Source organism: Tympanuchus pallidicinctus, unplaced genomic scaffold, assembly GCF_026119805.1.
Source record: "Tympanuchus pallidicinctus isolate F22 unplaced genomic scaffold, pur_lepc_1.0 scaffold1, whole genome shotgun sequence".
Taxonomy (NCBI): Eukaryota; Metazoa; Chordata; class Aves; order Galliformes; family Phasianidae; genus Tympanuchus; species Tympanuchus pallidicinctus.
The window spans coordinates 38988617-39016487 of NW_026294618.1; the positions used below are offsets into that span (position 1 = coordinate 38988617).

At 43.0% G+C, this 27871-nt stretch overlaps 1 protein-coding gene across 3 annotated transcripts in view; it reads right to left on the minus strand.

The window, feature by feature from the left end:
• FAXC (failed axon connections homolog, metaxin like GST domain containing) overlaps positions 1 to 27871 on the minus strand; it is a 251953-nt gene that overhangs the window by 208643 nt on the left and 15439 nt on the right. For 2 of the 3 annotated variants that reach the window (XM_052687924.1, XM_052688046.1), the window contains exon 6: positions 20301 to 27215. In XM_052687924.1, coding sequence (XP_052543884.1) covers positions 26932 to 27215 — 284 coding nt within the window. In that variant the 3' untranslated portion in view covers positions 20301 to 26931. Of the gene's footprint in view, positions 1 to 20300; positions 27216 to 27871 lie in introns of those variants that run through there. The other variant, XR_008207963.1, reaches the window with a different exon arrangement.

A 27871-nucleotide genomic window follows, 5' to 3' on the forward strand; every position in this document is an offset into this window, starting at 1 on the left:
TCCTGCTTGACCTGCCTGAGCTGTCCTTTTGGAGCTGCTCCAAGAGTCAGAGGGGCAGGTGCATGGGGAGTTGATTAGAAAAGGCTTTTCTTCAAGAATTCCAAAATTTTGCTGAGAATCTAAAAACCTTTTTCCAGTCGTCTGCTAAAAGAGAAAATAGTTCAGATATTTTATTTTACAAGGAACAGTTTCTATGAAAATGTCATTTTTTCCATCAAAATATCGATTTCCTAATTGAAGAAAACATATTTGAAAGCAAGTTTCTTACCATTCCTAGCCACCACAAACTGATTCCTTCATTCTGCATTCCTAATTTCTGAGTCCTTTTGTGCACCATTGAGCCCAGCTCCTACAGCCCAGACACAGTGAGTTTCTCTGCAGAAATGGGCATCCATTGTATTGTAAGGTGGGGTAACCTGGCTATAAGTTCCAAATACCAGCAAGTTCATGACATTCTGAAAGCCCGGCATGTCTCTAATTTTTAATAATGAGTTACACATGAGTTTAACATCAGTTAAGCAGAATCAAAATTAATTATGAGTTGTGTGCTTTAATTGGCATCATCCATTATTGCTAGAAATAATTGCATTGTTACCAGAGGACTGTTTGGTATGTGGGTAAGACATCATTTGTCAGTCTGTGATTCCCACCATTTTGGTCCCTCTCTTGTATATAAGAACAGCAAAAATCAGAAAAGATGTTGAGCACAGTGACACTACTTCGACTGTTACTGGTAGATGCAATAATAATACAGAAATTATTTGTTTGTGACATTTTGAAAAGAATGTGACAAAAATGCTAAGTATCTCTCCACTAAATCTCACTACATAAGCTGTTTCTAGCATCTGAATCTTCCATACTACGTGCTACTGCAAACTCTTCAGATTACTTGAAGTCTGAGAAGTGCGGATAAACACAAATGTTATAATTGCCAAAATAAAAGAGTGTTAAGGCAGGGAGAATCCAGCTTAAAGCCTAGCTTAAATGACTGGATCAGTTCTTTTTCTGAAATGGCTTTAACTGAGCACAGTTAGAAATCTCCCTATAAATCTTCATCTGCAGCCGTGTTTGTTCCTTCTGTTCCCGGTAGGCAGCCTGATGCCTTCATGCCTTGGAACCTCCTCTTTATATTAATTCCCCCTCCCTTTTTATTTCAGCTGACTATAAACCACTTCTTTTTCTTAATCTTTCTTATTGTTTATGTTGATGTATGAAAATTAATGATCACAAGGGAAAAAGACATCTGTATTTTGACTGGGTTGCAGGAATAGCAGGCATAACAAAGAGGGGCTGGGACCTGCTTTGCAGTATTTTCCCAGTAGATGCTCTGAAGAGGGATATGGACTACTTATAGCTTCAGTTTAGCAGTCTGTGAAGCACCATGTCTCCGTTTCAGATCTGTTCTACCACTCATCATTTCCACGTATATTTGTGCATTCTCACTAACGACCTTACCTTCACAGCTCTTTCCCAAAGCCCAAAAGAGCAAATTCCAGGCCACTGCTGGCACACAATGAGGTGTAAGAGCACATCAATATGTGAGGCTGAGCAGCTGGCAAGGTCAATCCCAGAGTAATGTGGGGGGCCATGACAAGGAACAGGGCTGTGGGTTTGCCCAGCAATCTAAGGAAGGGGGATAGGAAAAAGAGGCTCTGTCTCTGAGAAATGTAGGCGTTTTGGAGACACACACGAAAGAAAGGGGACAATATGCTTGAGACATGGGCCTGAAGGCAGCTGGCCACTATTTTTTCCCTGACCTTTCTCAAATTACACCAGATATTCAGAGTTGACCATAAGGCAGCAAAGATTACAAACCCACAAATGGCATTGCAGGTTCTACTCCCTACTCCCGACCACTTTCCCCATTTCCATGTCTTGTGTTCACAGGTTGATGTTTTCTGTGTGGAGGCACAGATGCTGCACCAACGCTGATCCCCACCCTGGGTGTGCATGACCCCTCATGCCAGTCACACATGGCTGCTGGGGAAAAGCTTGCGCAGGACCCTGAGGACAGTGTCTTCTACAGGGCCCTGCTCCTCTGCCCTGCCAACCAGTGTATGAAGGGACACATCTCTTGCATGACCCAATGAATGTGAAAGCATCCATCTAGCCTCCATGAATCAATATGCCAGATTTCCACCCATAGGAACTGGGGGTGACTAGTGACTGACTAGGCAGCATACTACATTGCACATTTGCCTTGTCCTAAGTTACAACTTAGCATTTCATATTTCCTTTCTCTCTGAATTTCCTTCTCTTTTTCTTTTTTTCCTTTTTTCTTTTCATTTAAGAGAATAGGTGGTTGTCAAATAATAATTTAGTGTTATCTGTGAGAATCAGTCCTAGTCAAAGCTGGAACACATCGCTGGAGGTTTTTCCCCAGGGCTGCATATGAACTGTGTGCACTGCTCTGTGGTGAGTTCTCTCTTGCCCTGCAACCAGCAGAAAGACCTCAAACCAGCACAGTTGCCAGCTGCATTCTGCCAGATGGTTGAGGATTTTCTCTTTTAGTTTTAAACTGACCCAACAAAGATGGCACGCTCCCACCAACTCGACATGACCCACTCAGAACTCTGTGTTTACACTCGGATGGCTCTGGTTGGCTGCCCTCCCAGAGATCAGTTATTCTTGCTTTTCTAGAGATCTGGGGGAGCAGTATCAATCTTCATTAATTTGGGATACAGATCTTGCAGTTACAAAACAATTAGTCTACTCAGTGCCTAGGAGCACGCTGCTGCCCCCAGCCCTGGAAAACCCCAGTCCCGGTACCAGAGACACCTGGTGCAAAACTCCGTGCCACTGGCTTGAGTCTCACTTCACATTTGCTGAAAGGCTGAAGGCCAGATTCACTGAAGATGTCATACATTATCCTGAGGGCTTTGCTGACACCCTGCCAGGAGCAGACTGGCAAGGGCAGCTGAGGCAGATGCTTGCCACATCTCTCAGCAGAAGCATAGCCGAGTGGTGGCTATCCAGAAGAGGGGAAGAGGTATGAATAAAATCCTCAAAGTGAGAGCATGGTGTGCTTGTGAAATCTGATTCTTTCCTAATTATTTCACTTAGCACTCTTAATGTTGCCAATTATACAAGAGGGTGCGATAATTCATGCTGTAGGAACTGCAGCATGAAAGCAGGTCAGTGGACTTTTTATTGTTAGATAAAGTTCATCTCTGCAGAAATATTCTCATGGGCTGGTCTGTGGCAGCAGACAGAACTCTCACAGGAGTGATGAACCACTGCTAATTCTCCTCTGCTCCAATGCAGAGCATGTTTCCCATCCTCATCACCTTTAATGCTATCAGCAAGATCTCTTAAAAAAAAATCAGAAAGACCCTACAATGAATGCCTCCTTAGCTGTCTGCCCTAGAGCTCTATGACAGCTGGCCATCATGAGTGTCACAAGTTTATTTTGCACTGTTAAAAGAATACTTCTTCGCAGCTTAGATAGTAATGAAGCCTTTTAGTTTGGATGTTAATTTCATCTGCTATTAATAGAAAGAATATGTGATCTATTTATTTCTTCCATTTTCGGTATTTTCCTCCCTGCCAGTATGTTTCTTCTTCCTCGTCTTCTTTCCAAACTGAGCAGCCTCAGTCATTTTAACTTAAGTCAGAAGGAAACACTTTCTATTTTTACAAGCTCTTTTGCAACCCGGTAGCAGCTTCAGTTCTCACACTTCTTTTTGAGACAAAGGAAGAACAACTTAGATCAGAATTCTGGATATCTATTTTATCATTTTTGTCTTTGTGACATGTCAGATATGCTCAGTATTCATCCCCTTTCTGTCCTTTACCCTATAGCCACGCACAGATCAGCCATTTTCACTGAGCTGTTAGACTACCCCAAGTATTTTCTTAGTTTTGCTGAACTGAGCTCCCAACAATATTTACCAGTATCTTAAATTATTCCTTCCGATCAACTCTGTTAGAAGGAATAATCTAAACTACTTTGCATCCACTAACAAAAACCTTCACTTTTCGTAACACAATCTATTAATTTATTTTTTAAAACCCTCTTTTCAAGACCTAAATGTCAACCCCTTAGTTTTGGTATAGTCTCTTCTCTCAGAACATCAAACTTCTTTCTCTTTGCTCATAGGGTTCAGTGAGTCCCCACACCACGTCCTTTTTACCCCAGCTCTGCTCTATGCCCAAGCCTCCAAGTCCACCTTTCTGCACTCTTTCCGGGCACAAAACAGTGCAACTGATCTCTCTTTCTCCACATACTGAAAATTTACATGCAAAGAAGGAAAAGGTTACACATTTATGCTTGATTATGCATATTTATCCTGGTACTTGAGTGTTGAAGCTATTTTTGTTGTCATTCTCCCAGCATAACGTGTACCTAAAACTAGTAGCCCATCAGGTCAATCTTTTTGTTTTCTGCAAACACAAAGACCAAAAATACAGTTTAAGTCTGGTTTCTTTTGCTTTAAGATTAAAGTAATGCAAAAGAGAATAAATTCTAGCATTCTCACCAAAGAACAGCAGAGAAGCATGACCTGCTGTTATACATAAGGTTAACTATAACAAATCCCCTGCAGAAGCTGGAAGAATTTCTCATTTTGGTTTTATAATCATAGACACCATAGTTTTTGCATTAAGCTGTTCATAAACACGTCCTAAGTCTGGCTATTCCAGAGTGTAAACTGGTTTTAACTACAGGCACACAAGAGAAAAATGTACAATTATGCTTGGCCCCAAAGATCTTAACAATAAAATAATATTCCCTACCCATTTCTGTGACAGAAAAAATGCAGTCTAGTCAGTATCAAAAGACAGGATATAATTATGTAACAAGGAAAGACCAAGATTTTGAAAGAAGGAATGAAATGTGGGAACATAGCAGTGACAAAAAGATCCATCTGCCCTACCTGCAGTGCTGAAAAGGTGGCAAAGCCTCACCTTGTTCATTTATGGATTTTTAATTATCACTGAAAGGTTACAGAAGTTGCCAGTGATGATTCATTGCCCCCTGTTGCAAGCATCCACCTAAGATGATACAAAATACTCTCTGGAGATACCTGTACTATAACTAGGACTCCAAAGGGATCCTTCATGATCTGATTCCAGTGCTGAAATCCAAGAGCCATAAGGGAACCAGCTCTCACTCAGACATCTAACTTCAAGGCAGCTGAATTAGGTTGGATATATTTAACCCAGACCTCCTGTTGTTTAATGCCTTTCCAGAAGACCCAAGCAGTGGTCTTAGTACGCAGTTGCCCCAAGCAGCCACAGAGCAATGAAACCACAGAGTTGCCAAGCACATCAGGACCCTGCAGCATCCAGCAGTGTAGCAGCCCAAACCTCAGCAGCAGATTCACTAGAAGTAAGCTTAGCTAGATGCTTTCTTAGCTAAGAAGACTCTAGCAAATAAGGAGTTCTATCATCTGCTGTTAATAACAAGAAGACTCAGGCTAACAGCTCATGCATTTCATTCACCGCAAAGAATCAAAGTTGCATGCTGTAACAATCAGAAAGATCAGTGCAATGGAATGGTGTTACAGGAGATAAAATAACAAGGGAACAAGCACAATGAAAAGGTGCTACAAAGAAAAAGGAAAAGTACACATCCGTCTCTGAAGATCCAGGCTTACAAAGCTGTTACAAAACTCTACACTGGAGAGATCTCTAATCAGAGAACTCATATAATTTCTTCATGATACATAAGAACTGGTTGCTCCCTCAGTGAACAGACAAAGGAAACGAACATAGTCTGCTCCACTGGCTTTATTGTTGCCTAATAAATTTATACATGGGCTGGAAAACTCAGCTCAAATTCTCTTCTGGTAGAGAATCCATATAGACCTAGCATAGGCAGAAGAGCTCTGAGAACCAGAGCCTGAGGAACTCGTGCTAGACAGCCTTAAGAGTTGACCACACAGTGTGGATACTTTTGAATATATAGTCATCTCAATTATTTGTTCAGTGTTGTCCAAAATATCTGACTGGGGAAAAATCCAACCCTTCAGATGCTAGTAACCAGCTAACCCACAGTGCTGGCTTCCCTGAGGTTTTCGTTTCCCAGCAGCAATGGTTAAAAAAGAAAGAAAAAAAAAAGGGAAAAAAAAAAAAGTAGAAAAAGTTAACTGAATTAGAGTAGAAACAATGGCAAAAATGAAGATCACAAGATTAAAAAACTTTAGCAGTTTTGAACTACATTTATAGAAGTCTTTGTAACCTTTCCTAGAATTAAATGCATTATGCATTCATCTTCCTGAAAAGAAAGCGAAAAAGAGGATTCAAGAGAGTGGAGGATGGGTTTGATAAGCAAAGGAAAAGGATACATACACATAAACAAAAGTGGTTAAAAACAAGAAGGTTAAAAGCAATCTTCATTTGAAATGTGTTTGGTGAGGAATATCAATTCAAGATAATAGAAAACCTTGTCCCTTCTACTGTTCCTCTGCAACTTTCACCTCCAAGCTTATTATCAGGCTCTTGAAATGCATCCGTGACTGTTCAGGAAGTCATAATAGTCCGCAGAGTCTATTTCTGCACAAAGATAGTCCTCACAGCCCTCTTCAGATGCAAAAAAAAAAAAAAATGAGACTGCAATGCACAGAGCTTTCATCAGCCTTCTAAACTTACTCCATTAAAATGGTACTTATGTAGAGCAATCAGATTTTGTAACGTTTGAAAGAATCTTTGAAAGCCAGCTGGGAATGAGCTAGCAACACCTACAGTGGGCCTAGCAGGTAAAAGCTGAACTGAATAAACTTGGCCAAAAGTATCAGAATTCCACTGGCGTGCACCAGGGATGAACTTGATCTACTGTTTTGACACTGTAATTATCTGCTACCTGATTTATCCTCCACCCTTTATAATATGTGGCATTGTTCATTGATCAAACATAGCTTTTTTCTACCAAAGGGGGTCAAAATCTTCTGTTCTGTGAGTCATTGCCTAGCTAGCCAGACCACCCTGTATTAGTATTCTGGTGGTGGCCCAGCAGCAGAGTAGCATGGAGGGGAGCAGTTGTTTTGGTCTGAGCCCACTTTATGTTTTTTAGCCCTAAGCATTGCCTCCAGCCAGTTGCACTTCCTTAAGAGGATTATTTGCTAGTGATATTTTCTTGAAAATACATCAACACAATGTGATGCTGTTGCTTTTGCTTAGGAAAATTAATGACCAGGCATATGTCCAGGAGGGATTACTGATGTCATTAATATTTCTTGTTTATTTAGTGGCTTAAAAATAACAGCAATAAAACCAGACTTCTCGCAGAACTTGCTCAGTACAGAGATGATCCTGGTAACCTCTCATCCCTCTCTACTCTTCCACCATTCCTTTTCAGCCTGAAAGAAGCATTTGCCTTTCAGCTCTGTGGGCAAAAAAGGCTGTCCTCAAACTAAATTGTTCCTCCAGCTTGATCCAGATCAACAAATTTTCCAGCTTCTCCGCTTAATTTAGGCTGTAGTTGTGGTCATTTTTGCCCAAGACTAGATCACTATGGTGGGAACCCATCACAAAATATCTCCCATGAAGGGAGGTTGCAATGGGGAGAGCGTTGTGCCCTGATGCTAACAGCACTGAGATGGATGTATTGCTATGAGGAATTCTGTGCTTTAGTGAGAGCAGAGAGCTGCACTGAAGCCCTTCACTGCTCAGAGGAACGGCCTAAATCCCCATCACAGAATAATGGCGTCCATGCTTACTGAGTGGGCCACTTGGCCTCTTCCACCCTCCAGGCAAGTCTCCATGTTGCAAGACCAGCACACTCGTTTTGAGTAGAATGAGTTCCCCAGGACAGAAAGATGTACATATACGCAGACAAGAACTCTCTCAGACCCTTCATTCTAAAGCTGATCTGCTCGATAGGAAGTTGTTGTGGAAGGGACTAGAGAGACTACATCCCTGTCTCTCGTACTTTATGGACCTTTGGAACACTGATGTAAAGCAGAAGAAACTGGGAACACATTACTGCATAGCATACAACAGTTGAGTGAAAAAGTATGGGTCAGATCACACAGCTTTGAATTAGAGGAATTTGAAATACCATCCCCTCCAAACCTCCTAAGTCAAGTGAGAAGATCTGGTGTGTAACTGAGTGATTTGCACGTAATACCCAAATAGAAAAATGTTTAAAGTCATTGCAGGTTGTGGCTACAATTCAAGATTAACATCGCACTCTGGTAACAGCTTGTCATGTCTATGTACTGCTTCACCTTCACTTTGAAAGAGAAGAGAAAGAGAGGGAGGGAGGAGGGAAGGAGAGGGGAAGTAGAGGGGAAGAAAGGAAGGAAGGAAGGAAGGAAGGAAGGAAGGAAGGAAGGAAGGAAGGAAGGAAGGAAGGAAGGAAGGAAGGAAGGAAGGAAGGAAGGAAGGAAGGAAGGAAGGAAGGAAGGAAGGAAGGAAGGAAGGAAGGAAGGAAGGAAGGAAGGAAGGAAGGAAGGAAGGAAGGAAGGAAGGAAGGAAGGAAGGAAGGAAGGAAGGAAGGAAGGAAGGAAGGAAGGAAGGAAGGAAGGAAGGAAGGAAGGAAGGAAGGAAGGAAGGAAGGAAGGAAGGAAGGAAGGAAGGAAGGAAGGAAGGAAGGAAGGAAGGAAGGAAGGAAGGAAGGAAGGAAGGAAGGAAGGAAGGAAGGAAGGAAGGAAGATATTCTTTTTAATAGTTAGATAAGTCACAAGGAAGCATCTGACAGTGTGCAATATTCAGCAGTTTGGAACAGCAGTTTGGAAAACAACTGGAATTGCTACTGACCCCATGCTACGTTGCTTTTACAGGTTTGTGGTGATTCAGCACATGATGGACAGATAAACACACCACTCTCACTTTCCTTCCTGAAAGAAAGAGGAAGAGAAAATACAATGGAATAGAGCTGAGATAAGGACAGGAAATAGCTTATCAATTATTGTCATGAGCAAAATAGATTCAACATAGGGAGATTAATATAATTTATTGCCTATTGCTAACAGTCTTGAGCAAGGGAGAACTAAAAGCAAACTAAAACCATCTTCCTCTCATTCACCCTCTTTTACCTCCTCCCTCAAGCAGCAGAGAACAAGGAATGTGGCTATGATCATTCCACAGTGTTCTGTCTCTACTGCTCTTCCACAGTCACTCTCTGCCCCTGTTCCACACGTGTTTCTCCCATGGAATGTCATCCTTCCCAAACTGATTCCACATGGGTTTCCATGAGGCTGCAGCTCTCCAAGCACTGCTCCAACACAGCTCCATACAGTGAGGACCATCTGCTCTCGCAGAGCGCACCCGGCATCGCTCACGGCTCAGCTCTGGCAGCGGTGGTCCCTTTGGAGCAGCTGGAGCTGGTTCTGCTCTCACAAGGGCAGCACTGGGCTCTGTGAGCAGAGCCCACACACCCCTGCAGCCCCTCACTACCAAAAAACTCATCATGTGAACATAGGGTTGCACAAACAAGTATCTCTGCAGATATGGTGTCTGAATTCCTTCCTGTTATGTTACAAAATTCATTTAGAACTTACGTTATCGGGAGATGTTTCCACCACAATCTTATTGCTCTGAATATTGAGGAAACCAATCCGAAAAGGGAAAAAGAATTTAATAAATGTTTTCCCTGCCTCCCCCAGAAATCTGTTATTGGTGGCTGTGTATGTGTTTGCTCACGTGCACCAGGTATGAGCCTGGAGGCTCAGTTTGATATTGGTAAATGGTGAAAGCAATGCAAGTATGAGGAAATCCTGCTTCTGTGAGTGTACATGCAATTATGCATATACTGTAATCCAAGCCTACAGCTAAAAGAAATGTGCAGCAACACAAGGCCAGCAACAGATCTGGGAGTCCCTTACAAAATAAGCCAGACTTGTAAACCTGTGTAAAACAGCACAGAGATAAATCACATACATAGCTTTTTAAGTCCAACCCATTCACGGTGGGCATGTGGAGCCTGATCCAGCAAGCACCAGGCTGGCAAATAGAGATTTCCATGAGATGTTCACTGGTTCCTCATCTGCCCTTCACAGCTAATGGACGGGTTCCTGTTGCTTTTTCAGCACCATCTGAGTGTCTTCTGTCAGTCTGGGCAGTGAACCTTGCCTCAAGAGCTGGTGACGAGCCAACCAACTGAAATCATGGGTCAGTACCCTACTGCTCTGCTTCTGGCCACTGTATCTGAGCACTACCTATCTCTGTTACAGAGTCAAAACTACTTCAGCACAAGTCCCAGAGCTCCCACTTTGCCAGCTACGACAGGATATTCTAGAAGCAGCCAGTGGAGCTTGTACCAGGGAGCAGTGTGAATTTTGCCTCTGCTGTGGCATTCTCTCTTTTGCAGTGCCTCAGCACAAAGAATGCATCAGCACAAAGACTGGCTTCTCTACTGCAGAATCAAAGAACTCCAAAGTGCCTGAGAGATGATACTGCCTAAATGCAAACAGAGACTCTCACCCCGGTATCAAAGAATGACAAATTCAGCTTTGTCCCCACTTTGTGATAGGGAAACCAAGGCATGGCAAGTGTGGATGACTGGCACAAGGTCACACAAGTCAGTAGGAGTTCTGGGAATACAGCCCAGAAGCTTCTGGCGCACTGAGACACAGGCATATATTTCATAGCTCCTTGGCACACTGTGGGTGCTCTCCTATCCTCCCCGTACTCAGCATGCCACAGAAACAGTCTTTGTTCTCTCAAACTTGCTCCAAATATTTCAAGCATCACTTCTGCTGTGAACTGTAAAACCCGTATTTGGTCTCTAAGGACTATTTGTCCGTCCAGTATATAGCTGTTTTTGCTCACTGCTAGACCAGTCTTCCTCTGATCTCGAGTATTTGCCAACTTCTCTGTGTCTGATTGGAGTACAGGGTCAGCTGAAGAGCACATCCTGATCTTGCACTCGTTGTCTTTGTCCGTCACAGAGACCCTTTGGGTGCAAACAGTAACCACGAGGAGAACTACCTTCTTTTCTTTGTACCAGTAATATCTAATTCTGATTGTAATTACAGCTTTTACTCACTGCTAGCTGGAGCTGGATTTGAACAAATATCACAGTGGCAAAAAGCTACGCTGCCCATTAGCAAATCTACAAGCCACAGGAGGGCCTGGAGCTGTGGTTTTATTAAGCTGTTTGTTGACAGAAAGCTGTGCTGAATGCGAGCTCTTTAAATCAAGAAGGAAGGATTCCGAGTGCATCTAGGGCAATTGGTGGGCCCCGCAGATAACTATTCAACTGTTTGTGGGCTCCCTATTAGTTTCTAGCTCGGGAAGGAAAGCTGACCTTGAAAGTTGTGTAAACACAGAAGTTGTACAAACAGTTCCCCCCGCTCCCCTCTTGCCCTGTGTGCGGTACGAGGGATGGTATCACAAACTCTCCACACGCTGATGATAAGCTGAACTAACAAGAATATGAAGAAAATGTGCCAAACCCGCAGAGGGAAATGAAAATCAAATCCCCTTTCTCGCATCAGCGTCAAATTTTTATTTCTTGACAAGATAGGAGCTTCAGTGGAAAGGAAACGAAACGATTAAAAAAACAGATAAAAGCAGAGAAGCATATTCAGGTCATTTACTGCCCTCCAGTGGCTGAGGGCGAAGCACCCGCAAAGCTTTGGCTTCGGGGAAGTGCCTCCTCCGAGGGCTGCTCCCCGGCGCCCCAAACACCAGCCGGCTGTTTCTACGGAGTCTTCCCTCCCTTCGTGCTCGGCTGTCGGCTGAAAGATCATTTCTAACTTAAATAACAGCAATCAATCAAAATCAATAGAGTGCATATCAAGCATATAATTTAAAATCCGTGGGAAAATGCAATGTATTCCTGCTTCTCTACAATTTTTAGAGCCTTCTTATGGAAAAAAAAATCAAGGTAAACCCTTGATATAATGGTATTATTCTCTGAGATTAACCCTCAATGCCTCCTGAATATAACACAAGAGACTCTGAAAAATGACTGGATTATACAAAGCCAGAATTACAAAGTCCCATTCATTTTCCCATGCCATTGCCAAAGGGGTAGGATTGGAATTGCTGAGCTTGCTGGAAGCATCATTTTGTGGGTTTTGATCCAACAGTGTTTCTGGCATGCAGTGTATTTGTTGTCAACACATAAGATTGAGGTGTAAGATGTTCATCTCCAGAAAGCAAGTGTGCTCAGCAGCTGCATCCACAAAAGGCACCACAAAAGGAAGGTAAGATGATTGGGAACTAGAAACAAAAGAGAAACTGATAGGCACATTTGTCACCAGGAAGAAATCTGGGAATCACCTGAGCTTGCCAGGAGTACCGAGCTACCTCCAGACACCCATCAAGTCAAGGGCAGGGGGGGAATGAGTTAGGAAACACTCTCTGCAGCTGACAGCAAACAATCATCAGTGAGGAGCCTGCAAAAAGAGAAGAAAAGGGCATGGATAATAGAGTTATGCATGCCTTACTGACACATAAACACGGCAAGATTGAATGGGATATCTCATACCTCTCGTCTTGTTATAAGACATAATCACAAGGGCTGCACTGAAAGTAATGCCTTCTATTTTATTATGTTGGCATACAGCGTCAGAGGCAGATGTTGATGTTGTGGTGTGGTAGTAGGGGCTGAGCCTTCCTGCCAGTATTCCGTTACATGTTGTTGCCATGTGACAGATGGCAGCAGAGGAGCACTCTGACAAAATGGCATCTGACATGGAAGTGCGTATGAAGCAAAGGTGTGGAACTGAATTCCTCCAAACAGGAAAAATGGCACCCAATGACATTCACTGATGCTTGCTGAACATTTCTGGAGACTAAACAGTGGATGTGAGACAGTGAGGTGGTGAGTGGGGTGTTTCAGCAGTGTCAGCAGCGGCGTGAAAGACAGGTCATGTTCTGAATGGCCAATGCCCAGCTATCACACCAAGAAATGGAGAGCATCTCAATCAGCTCATCCATACAGACTGGGAGATTATGAGCAGGGAACTGTGGACAAGCTGAGTGCGGGCTTTTTTTTTTATTATTAAATATCGCAACACAGGAACATTGCAAATTTTGCACTCACACAGGAGCAGAAAAAACACTGTATGCAAGTTTGTCAGTATTTATTGAACCAATACCAGGCTGAGAGTGACCGTGTCCTGAATTGCATCATTACTGGTGACAAGATGTGGTGTCACCACTACAAGTCAGAGTCGCTATGGCAGCCCATGGAATGGCAACGCATGAATTCCCTATTATTCAGCAAGTAATGTGATGTGCAACATCTTTTGGGATAGGAAAGGGGCAATCCTTCTGGATTTCCTGGAATCCAAAGAAACATTCTCTGACTGCTAACTATCTTGCAATGCTGGCTAAGCTGATTGCTCAAAATTCCAGAGAGGAAGACAGTCTTTCTCTTGCAATATGATAATGCCAGGCCCCACACTAGTTTGAAGATCATGGAGCACATTGCCAATCTTTGCTGAACTGTCCTACCATATTCACCATGGAGTCTGGATTTGGCACCTTCTGTGCCACTGAAAGATGTTTGGGCCACTGAAAGATGAACTCTGTGGCCAATATTTTCTGAGCAATAATGCTGTCATAGTAGCTGTGAAACAGGGGTTCACTTCTACTGATGCGGATTTTTATGAGTGCAGCATGCAGGCTCTTGTGCATCACTGGGGAAAATGCATAGTTAATCGGCAACTACTATGTTGAAAAACAGTGTTTTGTAGCTGAGAAGTTGTTCTATCAAACAGTAATTGTGCTCTTTGTATCTGTTGTGGTTTCTATGGAAATAAACAGATGGGTTACTTTCAGAGCAACCAATCAAAAGCAGTGCTACACAGGCAAACTTTTAAATAAAGATGTCAGGGAATATTTGGAGCATCTTCCAACATCTTCAGAGCCTCTTTCAGTTTTCCCAGGGGGAGAAAGCAGAAAAATTTATGGCTGAAATGTTCATTGCTGGAGCCCCCCCTACCAAGGTGCAGGCTTATAAAAACAGGAGGGGAGCAGCCACAGCTATTGGAAGCTGAGCTGCAAAAGCAGCAGGAAGGCAAACAAGGTAAAACTCTACTTCAGTTTTTCAAGAAGTTGTTTTGCTAAATCAAAAATCTGTTTCTGCTTCTTCAGTATGGCTTCTGATGATGCCACTGCATGGCTGAAAGTCAGTGACACGACTCACCTGGCTTGCACGTTGACTAGCTGTCTGTACCCTGTTTCAGATGGAGAGGTTAGAAGAGTTGAAGGAACAGCACTTTAAATAATTCTCTCATTTAAAATTTTGCATAAACAAAAAATAATTGTATCTGGTATGTATGGGCAGAATGCTGACTGCAGTAGGGCAGGCAGGGGCATCCATGGGGCTGCCATCTCTGGTGTCAGTCAATCACTCATATCTGTTTCGTTTCATTCATGCATCAAGCAGAGAAAATATTTACTTACCTAACAAAGCCTCTTTTGCTTATGTTTGCAGTGGCCTGATGACATGAGCTACCCTCAGTGCCAGTACAGCAGCAAATAGGATTAGATTACAGTTAAAAATGGCACTTCTGTTCAACAGAGATTACACAGAGTGAGAATGAAAAACCAGCTAAACCGGGACTTTGGTGGGCCTTCCCTCATTCGGGGCTTTGTTATAACAGATGAGAATCAGGGTGATTGACGTCCACGTTGTCATTTTAACCACAGTGCAGAACTGTGGCAACGTGCAATTAATAACTGACCCTGGCACCTTCCAACAAGGAATCAGATCAGAGATGAGATTTGAGGCTGGCCTTCGTGCCAGAGCAATCCCAATTGAAATATTTTCCAGAAAAGCATCATCATTTTGAAGCATTCTTCTATCTTGAATCTGGATGGAAATAGGAAAGTTTATACAGATATACAAGCAGAAAAACTGAGTTTTAAGATAATATGTTAGAAACCATCCCAGAGCCTTCAAAGATTCCACCTAGGAATCTGCTTTCCTAGGTAAAAGCTTAACGCAGAATTTGCATAGACACTTGGCTGGCATCAGCCTCCATAAGAGAGTGACCCAACCATCACTATGACAGAGCAATCTGTTTCCTAGAAACTAAGCAGGAGCCCACGTGCTGCAGCCATCAGATCCTTGTCATTGGGTGTCACAATTTTAAACACAGAGGAGACAGCCCTCTTTGGACCTCATCTATCTCACCACCCAAAATAAAACAGAGAAAATCTAAATCTGAGGGGCTGTTTGTAGGACTGGAGAGACTGAGGTTTCTCTAGTATAGGAGGCTCCAGATGTGGCAGATATCTGAGGTCATTCCCAAAGGACAGTGGGGGACTAGGCCTCATCTCCAACCAAGACTCATCCCTGCTCTGCCTCCATAGAGGCAGGTGGGAGCACTGCTAAGAAAAGTCATCCGTTGCTCCTGGTGAAGAAATTTTCCCGGTGCCTGTAAGGAGGGGATCTGCTGATAGTGGCCAACTAAACACGGAGTTGCATGCACTGGAAGCATGCTGAGGACAACATGGATGTGCCTGCTCTGTCTGTGAAAGAGGAGAATAGACACATGAAATACTGCTATCCATTTCTAAAGGTACCCAGGGAGAGACCTCCTCTCCCGGAAAGACTCCAAGCCCTGTGCCTCTGAAGGCGAGTTCTGGTAAGCAGCATTAAATCACCTTCATTACGCAGAAAGGAAAGCTCATTGCTAGGTGGAATTATAAAACTTCACGTAACAACCATTAGGTCTGAGTTTGCAAAATGATTGCTTGTCTTCTGCATCCTCTTCCTATCATTAGTGTCTTTTTTAACCCATTTGTTTAAATGTTTGCTCTTTCTTCCCCACCAACCATGGCTATTTGCCAACACTTTATATATATATGGTCCTTTCTGACATTTTCCTAGTACTGCCAGGCTCAGGTGATGCATGTTCCCAAAGCTCTCTGAAATCTATCTAAGGATTAAAAAATATACAGAGAAGGCAAATCATTACACAGTACTTGACCTCTATCCAACTTGTTAGCTAACTCCAAAAACATGGAGAGATTAGTTAGCAGTCATACTACTCCTCCTCATTTGTTGTATCTTCAGGCTCATTGTAAAAGTCTGAATACATTCGCAGCTGTCAATGACAGTCTGAAGGCCTCCTTAATGACTTGTGTAAGAGATTCCGCCTTGTGAACCATTTCATGAAACAGCCTCTAAAAAGAATGCTCTTTTTTCTGATTCTGTGAGTAGTTTCCAGAAATGTGCAGAGCTATATAAACTGTCTCTCAGATGGTGTCACTTTTTCTCCTTTGGTTAAGATTTGCTTTTGGCCTCATAGTAGAAAACAAATAAATTAACAATAGTTAAAGCAGCAAGAAAGTTCCCATAGCATCCTCACACTCTTACAATCCCCCAGTAATCTCTGGGTTTTTAATAGCTCTTAAGAGGTGCAGTGAAATCCAGGCACTTCCCAATTCACATTTGTTGTTTCTTATACATTAAATATAATCTCCTGAATTATTGTAATGGGAGTAACAAGGAATTTGTTTACAGGAATGGCACTAACTTTCAGAAGATAGCTTGGAGAACATTCACTGCTCAGATCTCACTAAGCCTGAAAATACAGAATAGATGCACTCCTACCTTTAAAATGCACAGTGGTATTTTATAGCTGAAATAATGCAGCAGACTTTTCCAGAGTTCTGAGAGGAAAAGCAGTGGCTGTTCACAACTCACACAGCAATTCTGTAGATAGGAGGCACAAACTTCACACTCTGATTTTACAGGAACAAAAGATGCACACATCTGGGAGCCAACTGTACTCGTGGTGACACTTTCTTCATCATCACTTTCTTCATCATCTTTGCATTTTCCCATTCCAAATTGTTGTGTGACAGTGAATCACCGATGTTCTACAGCTACAGAACCAAAAATAGTTTTGGGAGCCAAGAGGCTGCTGTGAGAGAGCCTTTCCTGCTCTCAGCCCCGGGCACCCAAGCACCTTGCTCCTCCTCCAAGCACTTCTGATCTCCTTGGGAGCAGCCTGGTCTCCCTGCCCTGCTGGCTGCTCCTGCAAGAGTGTATTCACACTTCGGAGGTGTCAGAAGTTTTGGTGACAAGAGCCATGTTAGCATGCAGCGGAGAATGCCCACTGAATAATTTAGGTTTCTTTGTCACAGTCAATCACGTTACGTGAAATTGTGGCAATTTCTGAATGTGTAGATGTAGCTGGCGTGTTGGTCTAGATCCTTCAACAAAACTAAGCTTCTTATCAGATAATAACTGTGCTCCAGGTGGATCCCAAATGAATGCTGCCATCAAAATGGCGGCAAAGTGCAGCCCAGTCTCCGAGTCTCCATGCCCGGACAGGGAAGGTTAAGCATCTTTCCCTACTGTCTCCAAGGGCAGCACACTCAGCTGCAACAGGGTTTCTGTGAAGACCAAAAAGAGCATCTGTTGGGTGTCAGCCTATAACTCCTCTTTCCAAATCTTACTATTCTGTGTTGCATTTCTTCCTTAAATAATTTCCTTTATGTTTTGACAAACAAAGCTGTAGTACAGCCTATAGCAATCAGCACTTCTCCAAGGCCCTCTAACCCACATAAAGTGTGTCTGCTAAGAGTGTCTTGGATGTCAATTACTTGCTTATAGCTTCCCTCTCTTTGAGCCCATCCACTGGCTCTTCCTGGATCGTATTCCAGTTTACTTCAGTTAGTTTCAAGGCTCTTAACAACTCTTTCTGGTCTTGTCCATTGCAGCGTTTGGATAGCGATGTTGTGAAAATAAGCTTGTTAATATTTTTGAAGCATGCAGAAATCATGGTGATGACAGCCACAAAAAAAGTTGATGAGGAAATTAGTCATTCTGTTCCCATTGTCAGGCTTGAATACTGTGCAGCAAATAAAATTTGGGAGTCATGCTTCAAATGAAATAACCAACATCTCATCATTACTTCACTAGGCTCTACCCAGTGCACCAGATGAGGCAGAGGTCTTAAGGAAAAAGTAGTGAGAGACAGAAAGAATCAAAACCTGAAACTCAGTGCTCATGCAAAAAGAGACAACATTAAAACTATATGGCACTTTAACTCTGGTATTTCCTGTCAGATGCTCAACATTTCAGCCTAAAGTTTTGTCAAATTTCTTGCATCTACAATGGTACATCATTACTCAGAAAAAGCGTCCAAATATTGCTGATGGCTGGGGTCTCAGGCTATAACACATTTTAGGGTAGGATTGAGGTTGAGTTTTGAGGTGTTAATTCTGATGTCTGGCTGTGGGGTACGAACTGTGAGCTAAATGTCGTCCAGAGAGTTTGGCTGCACAGTCCCCAGCAGGAAGGGTCGAGCCCACCTGTGAGCAGGTGCTCGCTCCTGCCCTGCTGAGGAACCCTTGGCTGTGATGACCACTTAGATCAATCTCTGTGAGTGGCAGCAATGCATGCACCCAGAATTGCCTAGCCTTAATATAAACATAGATGGCCAAATACTGAGACAGCAGTCACTCGACTGCTCTCTTTTCACACTCGGTGTATCACTTTTTTCTCGGATTGTAAACCTCACTGTGCACAACCAAAGCCTCTCCCAGAGCTCGTAAACTTCTACATGGACATGTGTCAGTCAGATAATCTGAGTCTTATCATGAGATAAATATTGAATTTTACTGATGACACTACCAACACTCGCTATTTTCTTTAGAAGTGATCACTCAGGGTGGGATCCAGTCACCTCAACACAGGCATTCAGCTGTTTGTGATGCCCTAAAACAGACTATCCAGCCTCCTGCTGCCATTCCTGGTTGCAGCCTGCCCTTGTGCCCTGCACAAATACCCCAGCTCTGGGCAATGCCAGTTGGGCAGTGCCCAATCTGGACATCTCAGGATGTATGGGATACCAACACCTTGGGCAAGCGAACCAAACTTCATGGCGACATCTGGATGAAGACAGCACAGAGACTTCTGATCAGCTGGGTTTAATTAACAGCTTCACTGAAAAAGGAGGAATATTCCCACTCAGGATCTGGCTGGTGACAGAACAACTGCTTGAGCAACTTCAGTATGGAGTTCCCCTAGGCAGAGGAGCATTTTCATCCCTGGGGCACCCCAAGCTCATTGACCTTGACCTCCTCACATCACAAACTCAAGGGTGTTCACCCATTCAGAAGTGCCCTCTGAAGGCAGGATCAGGCTTACCACCACTTACTATAATTTAATGAGTGCCGTTGCAGAAAGCAGCTGCATGTGCAGTCATAGCCCAGAACTAGCAGAGGTAAAACACGTGAGCCTAAATCTCTTTTACTGAGTTTTAAGTGAACATCTTCATCTGGCAATTGCAGTGGGTCATTGGCTGTTAAATGGTCAGTGCACAAGAACTCACAAAACTGCTTTACCACAGACTTTTTCCTATTCAACTACTCAAAAGAACAATAGCCAGGGAATGAACATCCAAAATATTTCTTGTACACCATAATTTAAAGCTTTGGGATTCCAACACAAACAGAGACAGAGTTTTTTCAACAACACAGAACCGAGAGCTCATCTGGGAAGGGCAGTCTGTATTACCAGCTCTTCTGAGCTTGCAATATTGATGATTCAAATCCTCTATTTCAACCTAAGTAAATACCTTTTTTTGTTTTTTGTTTTTTTTTTTTTACCTTATTGTTTCTCAAATGCACTGCCATTTCTAGTCTTTGTGGAGAAGTCTCTGAAGACCCACTTCAGAAACCATAAAACTATAATGCAACAGAAGGAGCTAAAATACTCAGAACAGTAAGGTTTGGCCTGACTTGTTAATTTTAAAATGTTCAGGTCAGTGAAGTTCACTTACCTGTCCTCTCCCCCAGTCACAAAACTGAAAGTTGGGTAAAAGGCCCATAAAATCCAACCTGAACATACATGTATATACCTGCAGCATTGATGTCATCAGTCACGAGGCAGTAATGAGGCAGGACTTGATGTGAATTTGATGGTGTGAGTGCACCTGTAAACACAGTCTGGCACCTTCATCACCGCCACTCCATCCTCACACTGTGCTCAGGGCCACAAACTCAGTTTGGCTAAGGACTTTAAAATGCTAATTTTTTTCCAAAATATTATTGTATAATGATACTAGCCAGCACAGTGCTTTGGGCAATGATCTTAAGATACACACACTCCTCTGACATTCTTAGAATTATTTATATTCACACTGGTAGCATTAGCCCAGAGTAAAGAGAAAGAAGCAGAGATTCCTCCTCACACCCAAGGCTAAGTGCAGTCCTTTCTCCTGAGCTTGACCTGGAAATATTCCTGCATTGCCAAGGGGAGAGAGGAACAGTGACAGTAACTGACCCGCATCATGATGGTGGCTAAGGTATTTGCCTGAGGAGATGTGGGTTTAACTCACTGGTCATTACAGCTTCACACACTTTCACACTTTGTCACGGTCAGTGCACAGGCCTGCAGAAAGCAGAGACATTCATAAAAAGGACACGAACCAGAAAGGTATTTTAGATCCATTACTTGTAATTTATACACCAATGACATATGGCATAAAGACAAAATATACAGATTTTCATATATACATACAGGAATCAACACAGTACACAATTTAAAGTTATGTTACAATTAAGTGTACAATTTTAAATATGGCTTTGTAAACTAGTAATAATAACAGTGCTAAAATAATGCATGTCTTGTGAATTCATCAACAAACAACACAATGCAGCTACAGCACTAAAGTCTTCATTTAGCAATGTGTTACTCCACTTTGTTAGGAAAACCTTGTACACTGTACAGAGCTGAACACATCCCTCCCCCATACACACCCATATATGCTTTGTTCTTGGCTGATTTTGCACCCTGAACATTAAAACTCTGGGGCCCACATTCTTCAAGTATTCTGAAAAATAAAAACCTGTACAATCAAGAGAAGACCACTCTTAAGAACAAACTAAAAAGCAAGGAAAGAGTATACACTGTGCCCAGTGACAATATCATCACAACAGATGAAGCTTAAAAAGATTTATTTATTTATTTATTTTAAGAGTTTAAAAAACAACCAACCAGTGTCACATCTTGTTTGCCTTCCTCTAGTGAACAGCCCTGGTAAGGTAAATTTCTACATGAGGGCTTCCAAGTGACTCAGCAAAGGACTGAAAGAAGTGATAAATTCTGGGTCACTTGGAAGCCCAGTTGGAAACCTCTGGCCTTTCTGAAGCCAATGGCACTTCTGCCAGTAACTTCAAAGGGGCAGGATCTTGCTGTTCTGCAGAAGCTGAATGCCTTTTGGAAGCAGATGCTCTACTTCTGCTTAAGTTTATTGAGCTGGATGTGGAAATCTTTAAGATGAAATTCTAGGGTCCTTTTTATGTATGAGTCACACTCAACGTCCATAACTATCTCTGGCCTCAAAATCTGCCAGCTGGGCAAACAGGATACAGTACTCACAGCTCAGCACCACAGTGACTCACCGAACGTTTTCGTTGATAAGGATTCCCATACTGCACACAGACATCCCATTTCTTTCCAAACACCTCAGGGACCTGTGAAAATCTCTGCTGAGAAGTTCTTCATGTTAGCGCGTAAGGGAAGGCGTGCAAGAAAAGCTCTTCACAATGGCCATCAGAGAGCACTGCCCAAAATTGCTGAGACAGAGCTGATCCGTGCTGCAATGCTTTTCTCACTTAAGGTGAAGCTGTAAAGATTGAGCTATAAAGACCTCAATCACTAGCCTGAAACTCCACGCACCCATTTCACCGTCAGGAGGCCAACACAGTATGGGGTGATGCAGAAGCTCTCCCCTTGACAGGACACCAGTGGGTCACAATGGCCCACACACCCCCCTGGGCACCATCAGAAGGAAGCCACAGCCACTGCAGTGCCATGTAAAGGAGCCAGATCAAAAGGGATTCTTGCCTTTACCACAAGGACACAGAACACAGCCTGGGTACGGGACAACAGCACAGCAGCAGCCCCACCTGAGCACAGCATTAAGAAAGCCCCTCCACTATGTCCTCAGTGGTAACAAGCAGCTGAAGTACGGCGCAGCGCACACAGATACAGCAGCACTGATATGCTGCTGAGAATCACTGTGGTCATTCAAAGGTCCCTCTAATCCTCCTTGTCCACAGATCAGACAGTGCAGCTTGGATGTTCCAGATCACAGCCACTGACAGATATGGGCATGACTCACCCCTACACTACATATATCCATTTCCATATACCAGCTACAGGGCTGTTCAACATAACTCTGCATTTAAAGACCATAATTTGCTTTATTTTGATTGATTATAGGCCTGATTTATAATTTTGCAGTATTTGGTGATGGAGGGGTTAGACTAAGCAGCTACTTGCCAGGAAACAGATTCAAATTCTTCAAACATCTAAGGATAAGACCCACTCGAATTCATCCCCTGCCATAGAAATTTTGCTTGGTGAGCTGCCCTGCATAAATCTGCACATAACACACTTTTCCAGAAGGCAGTATTTTGTACAGCTCAGTATCTGACAGATACAACCCTTTCAATGAAAACAGTATGAAGCTGTCATGATTACTTGAGCAGACATCACTGACAAAAGGAAATTTGTGCCTGAACTATTGCTGCAGAAATATTTCAGGCAATATTTTTTCAAAGAGAATACAGATCTGGAGGGACGTTGCCAAGGTTTTAAAGATCAAAACGTGTGACTTGCAGTGTTGTAATTGGATGGGAACAGTCCTCCAGATCTGAAACATCAGGTTTGGTTTGGTTCTTAAATCAAGCACCACATTTGTACAATTTCTGTATGACCTATAGAGCCCAGCATCTCTTTTCCCACTTGGTAACAGTGAGCTCTGCTGACAGAGCCAGCAATGCTGACACTGACACACAAATCCATCCTGACGTGACAGTGTTATGCAATCTAGCACTGCAATTCACAGTTCAAGAAGAATTTTTTTAATTAAAAACCCACAAACCAGGCTGCTTTAAATTTAACTACAGTGGGAACACGGAGTATTTTTTTAATTCCCATTCGCTAAATGAGGGAGAGAAGACCAATTATCATTCCCTCACAGCAGCACTAATAAACAGAATACTCAGTATTTGGCAGTGTTCAAAATAAGACAACGGTGCAACCACACTGTCCCATAGTGAAGACAAAGAGCCTCTCCCTGCTCATGAACGATGGCCCTCATGCACACTGCCTGCTCCCATGCCCACCCTGCTGCTTCTTCCCCAGGTCAGCCCGCAGTCATGGCTGGGACCGCCACCAGCTCTGCTCTCCAGCACCTCCCATGCACTTGGCTCTCATGACACCCTTTCTAACGCTGCCCTACAAGATGACCCCAGTCGCTAAGAAACTTTGCAGGGTCTGCATCATCTCAGGCACAACTTCGTGGTCACTTCCACCCTTCAGCTTCAAAAGGCCCTCATACCTCACACAGCAGGCAGTCGGCGCTCCTGGGCGGTTCCAGGCACTGCGGTGCCACACGATTTCCTGGCCCCTGCAGCACCACTGTGAGGGCCTGCGGGGTGCTTGCAGCAGACTTCCAATGCGGTTTTGATCAGGGGAGAAAAAAAGCAGACAAAATAAAATGAAGAGCCCAAGGGAAATAAAGAGCCATGGAGCTGCAGGGGGGGAGGGTCGGGGTAGGCATTAGGGAAAGTTCCTCACCACAGAGCAGTGGGCATGGAATAGGCTGCCCAGGGCAGTGGGTACAGCCCCAGGCTGCCAGAGTTCAGGAAGCATTTGGAAAATGCTCTCAACCACGGGGTTTGAATTCTGGGTGGTGCTGCGTGGAGCCAGGAGTTGGACTTGGTGATATCACCGTGAGTCCCTTCCAACCATGTGATTCTAAGATGCTTGCAGACAGTTTGTAGGGTTTGCACAGCCCCTCAATCGTGGAGATGAAAAAAAAAGAAATGAGCAAGGGGAGAAAACCTTTGCAGGACTAAGAAAGCATGGCCCTTTTAGCAAAATGTTGAAAACTTTCATTTTTGTTAAAGACAACTCTTGCCCACTATTACCCCGCAAACCAAGACAACACTTTCTCATGGATGTTAACAAAGCAATTCCTTTTTCTAAACATTTTTCCCCCATAAATATTTTGCCAAGGCCAGCTTCCAAAAGAGAAAGGCTTGGATTAAATCCTTAACACACGTCTAACGGTCAATATTTGCTTCTGGAAAGGATAAATTAACTCAAGGATATACTACCAGACCTTGACAAAATACTATACACACTAATTCCTAAATAAATGCTGTTTCCTAATTTCACCTCTAGTTTGAAACACAGCCAAACACAGAAACACAGTACCTACAATAGCTGTCATAAGGAGAAAGCTACTTATTGAGTAACTTCTCTAAAATAACCTGAGTAGTTCCTAAGACATGGAAGGCATGTGACACACTACAAAATACATTCACCCAAATGATTACCTCACTGAAAAAAATATCAGCTGACAACAAAAAGTTCCTTCCCCCTCCACAGCCCCTTCAGATCCACTGTGTTTCACTTTTCTGCAACAAAGCCCATCACCACGCTTACCAAAGCGAAGTCAAGGCTCTGCTGAGGACGAATCCTCAGATTATTTCTACCATACTGCTTCTTTTGGCACCAAAACATACATATATTGACTCACCTATTTTTATATATGCACACACGTATTTTTAATAGCATATATATGTGTGTATATATATAAATGCATACACATGCCCTACAATGTACAGTAAAGCACTAGGCGCTCACCAAGAAAACTTTCAGATGTTAGAAGGCCACAGCATGACACCAGCTTTGTACCATGGCAGTGATGCCAATTTCTGTGCCCACTGCCACATATTGCCATGTGATATCCAAACGCAGCTGCTTACATATGAGAGGGCAAAATTACATCACTGGCTTCTGACCAGTTTGCCTTTTGGGATGCCCCAAGCATCGCTGTCAGAGACAGACCGTCAGCCCAGGAAAATTACTAATACAACTTTGTCCGATGAACTCAGGCTGATCTTTCAATAACCATGACTCACTGCTGAGATTCATGTGATGCCAGCAGGGGCTCCATACCTGAAAACACACTCTCTTAATGCTGAAAAGATGGATAAACAAATGAGAACGTCTCTACCAGAATTCCCAAATCATGAGTATTTTTAAGAGGAGCTTCTTGATGTAGATGCTTTTTATCCAGAATATCAGTACCTAAATGTTTGCATCTGCCCTGACTTACCTGTAAAGTTTCACGGGCATGTCAGACCATCGCCCCTTGTGCTTTCAAGACTCATGTCCTTGTGACCTGTTCCTGTGCTTAGTTTCCTAAGAAGGGTCCCAGGTAACTGGATCATACCTTCCCCCTCCTCAGTTTTGGTTCATTTTCTTTTTGCAAACATGACAATAGAGATTTGCCCATGATTATAGAGGCTGGAGCACAGCTTCAAGCAAACGTGTTGGGAATTTAGGAAACAGATGCAAGTTTGTGCTCACCTCAGACCAAACTGCCTGCTCTCACCGCAGTAGCTCTCAGACATGGAAGAGACATAGGAATTCACTGCAGCTTTGTCCCCTCTGCTTGCAGAGCCACGGCTATCTGGGTGTTTCCTGCAACAAGCTTCTTCCTGTCAAAGACACTCTATAGCGCAGAAAAGGGACACGTTCTTTGAAAGCTGGAGTTAGTTCAAGCTCCAGACTACTAGGACCATCAGCAACTAACATCAGCAAGTAGTTGTGTCCTGCCTGATTCTCAGAATCAACATACGACAAAATTTCTGCTGAGAGGTTGTGATTCATGGAAATGTAACTCAATGAAAAAGTCCTGATTAAACTAATTTCAACAGGCTACCACCAACTTATACAGACAAAACTTGATTTTATACACTTCTACAAAGACCAGGATCATCTGTAATTTCCATATGCTTTCTCTCATTAAAATCAACCACTCACTACCAAGCAACACAGGTGTAGATGCTTAACTTCAAACAGGTGGGCCAACCCTGTGGATCCATTCTTATCTTCACACCGACACCAGAGCACATCAGCACCTGTGCAGCTATTCTTGCTTTGGTTCTCCAGATTCACAAGTATGCCATCAAAGAGGCCTTATGATCAACCCCAGTCACTATCTCAACTCTTGCAAATCCTCACAGAATACGTGGTGATGCCACTGTAGTCTCACAACTTGCTTCCACACGCTGCCTTTAGGAACTGTGCATTATAAGCCAGCAAATGCCCACCATCCCAGCCAGCTCTAAAGCATATGATTGCAGGATAACATATTTACAGAGCACCTCACACCTAAAAACACTTCAAGTTCCTTTGCAAACTTTAAAGGTCTGATGCATAAAGAACACAAAGCACCCACTGCCGAGATGCTCCAGGCTTTCAGTAATGAATCCCATTTCTCTACATCAGTAGCAGCTGGTGGCATGAAGTACAAACATCTAATAATTCAAAAACACAGAAGAAATTTAAAGGCCTGAAGCCAGGCTTCGGCCAACACACTTTCCAGATTAGCGTGTGGGTGATTATACATTAAAACTGACATTCTTCATTTGAATAAAAACATTCTAGAAGGTGATTTCAACCTTCTGCAAAGAACAAGAAATGCTAAAATGTTTCTTTTTGTAGGAACACATTTTCCTACCACCTTCCTTGTCTGTCTCTGAAAGAACCAGGGGCAGTTCATTCCTGCAGACATTCTGTGATCACCCAGACTGCAGAAAGCTATGAAAACTTTCCTGAAACTGCACCAAATCAGCATCAATAATTTTCTTCCATATGAGAAAGGTGTGACGGTAACGCCTCTTCCACTTTTGTCCTTGGCCCATTCCTGTAAAGATATCAACAGAAACCAGCTTCCAAATGCTCCCCCTCCTGGAGGTTTCTCCCACTCAACTGTTTTTCAATGGAAGCAAGAATGTAGATTGAAAGTTTCTGTTGTCATCTGGACCTCTAGTCTGCCCACGGTGTGTTTTAAGTAACTGTTTACCTTGGTTCCACCTGAACAATTACACAAAATGAACGTCCAGGTAGCAAGTGACAGCCAAGTCAAGCGCAATGGTCTCCTGGAGGTGGTACCAACCTTCTCCCAACCTGGAGCAGAAAATAAATCCAACTGATCCCAAGAAACAGCTTGTCTGCAAAACAAGAAATGCTTGTACGCATCATTTGCATTGTTCGTGATCTCTGTAGTCATCCATGTCCACATCTGAATCAAAAAGGGAGTGTCCAGTGTAATCTGTGTCAGGAGTATGAGAAATACTGTTCCCTTCCTCATCAAATGTTTCTGTCCTTGAATAAAAACTGAAGTCCTGCAAGGGGGAGTGAGTCTTGCTTGTGTCACTGCTTTCCTCAGATTCATACAGAGTGTTATCGTCATCGTGGTGCCATTCTGGCCAGAATTTCCTCCTTATTCTTTCACAATACATAGCAAGATTAATGAGTTCACCTGAAACACAGCACAACACATTCCAGTAAGTACATTCAGTCAATAAAACTTTAACCTATCAGCTGATTTGGCATTGTTTGGAAACAATTTATGCAGGTTCCTTCCAAAGAGGCATCAGAGCCTTGTCTCAAAACGGCAAGATCCAGTCAACCCTCCCAGTGGCTGTTTATAATTCTCACATAACTTAATACAGATACTATTAACCTACGTACAATGAGAAAGGCTATGCTGAAAGGAACATGTATGCATGTAGTGAAATAACCATCCCAAATTCAACCTCAACAGAAATAAAGCAAGACAAGATATTAATACTGCAAGTTGTTCTAGCAAAACTCTTGCTTATTTGCTGTAGTTTATAAAGACAGGACTGAACTAAACTGTATGTGCACAGCTCACTCACTTGTTACAATACTGTGAATTTGGATGTTTTGTATCCACACCACCAGATGGCAGCATTGCCCGCAAGATAAATTTATGGGTTTGTTTTTCTTTCCGATTTACCTCTAGCATTTGCAGCCCGCACGGGTGTGTTAGGCCATGTGTAGATACATACACGTGTGCTTAGAGAGAAGAAACTACTAAAAAACTTCAAACAACAAAGAAATAACAGCACATTAAGTGGAAAATGAACGTGTACGTGAAACCTGCACTCACAG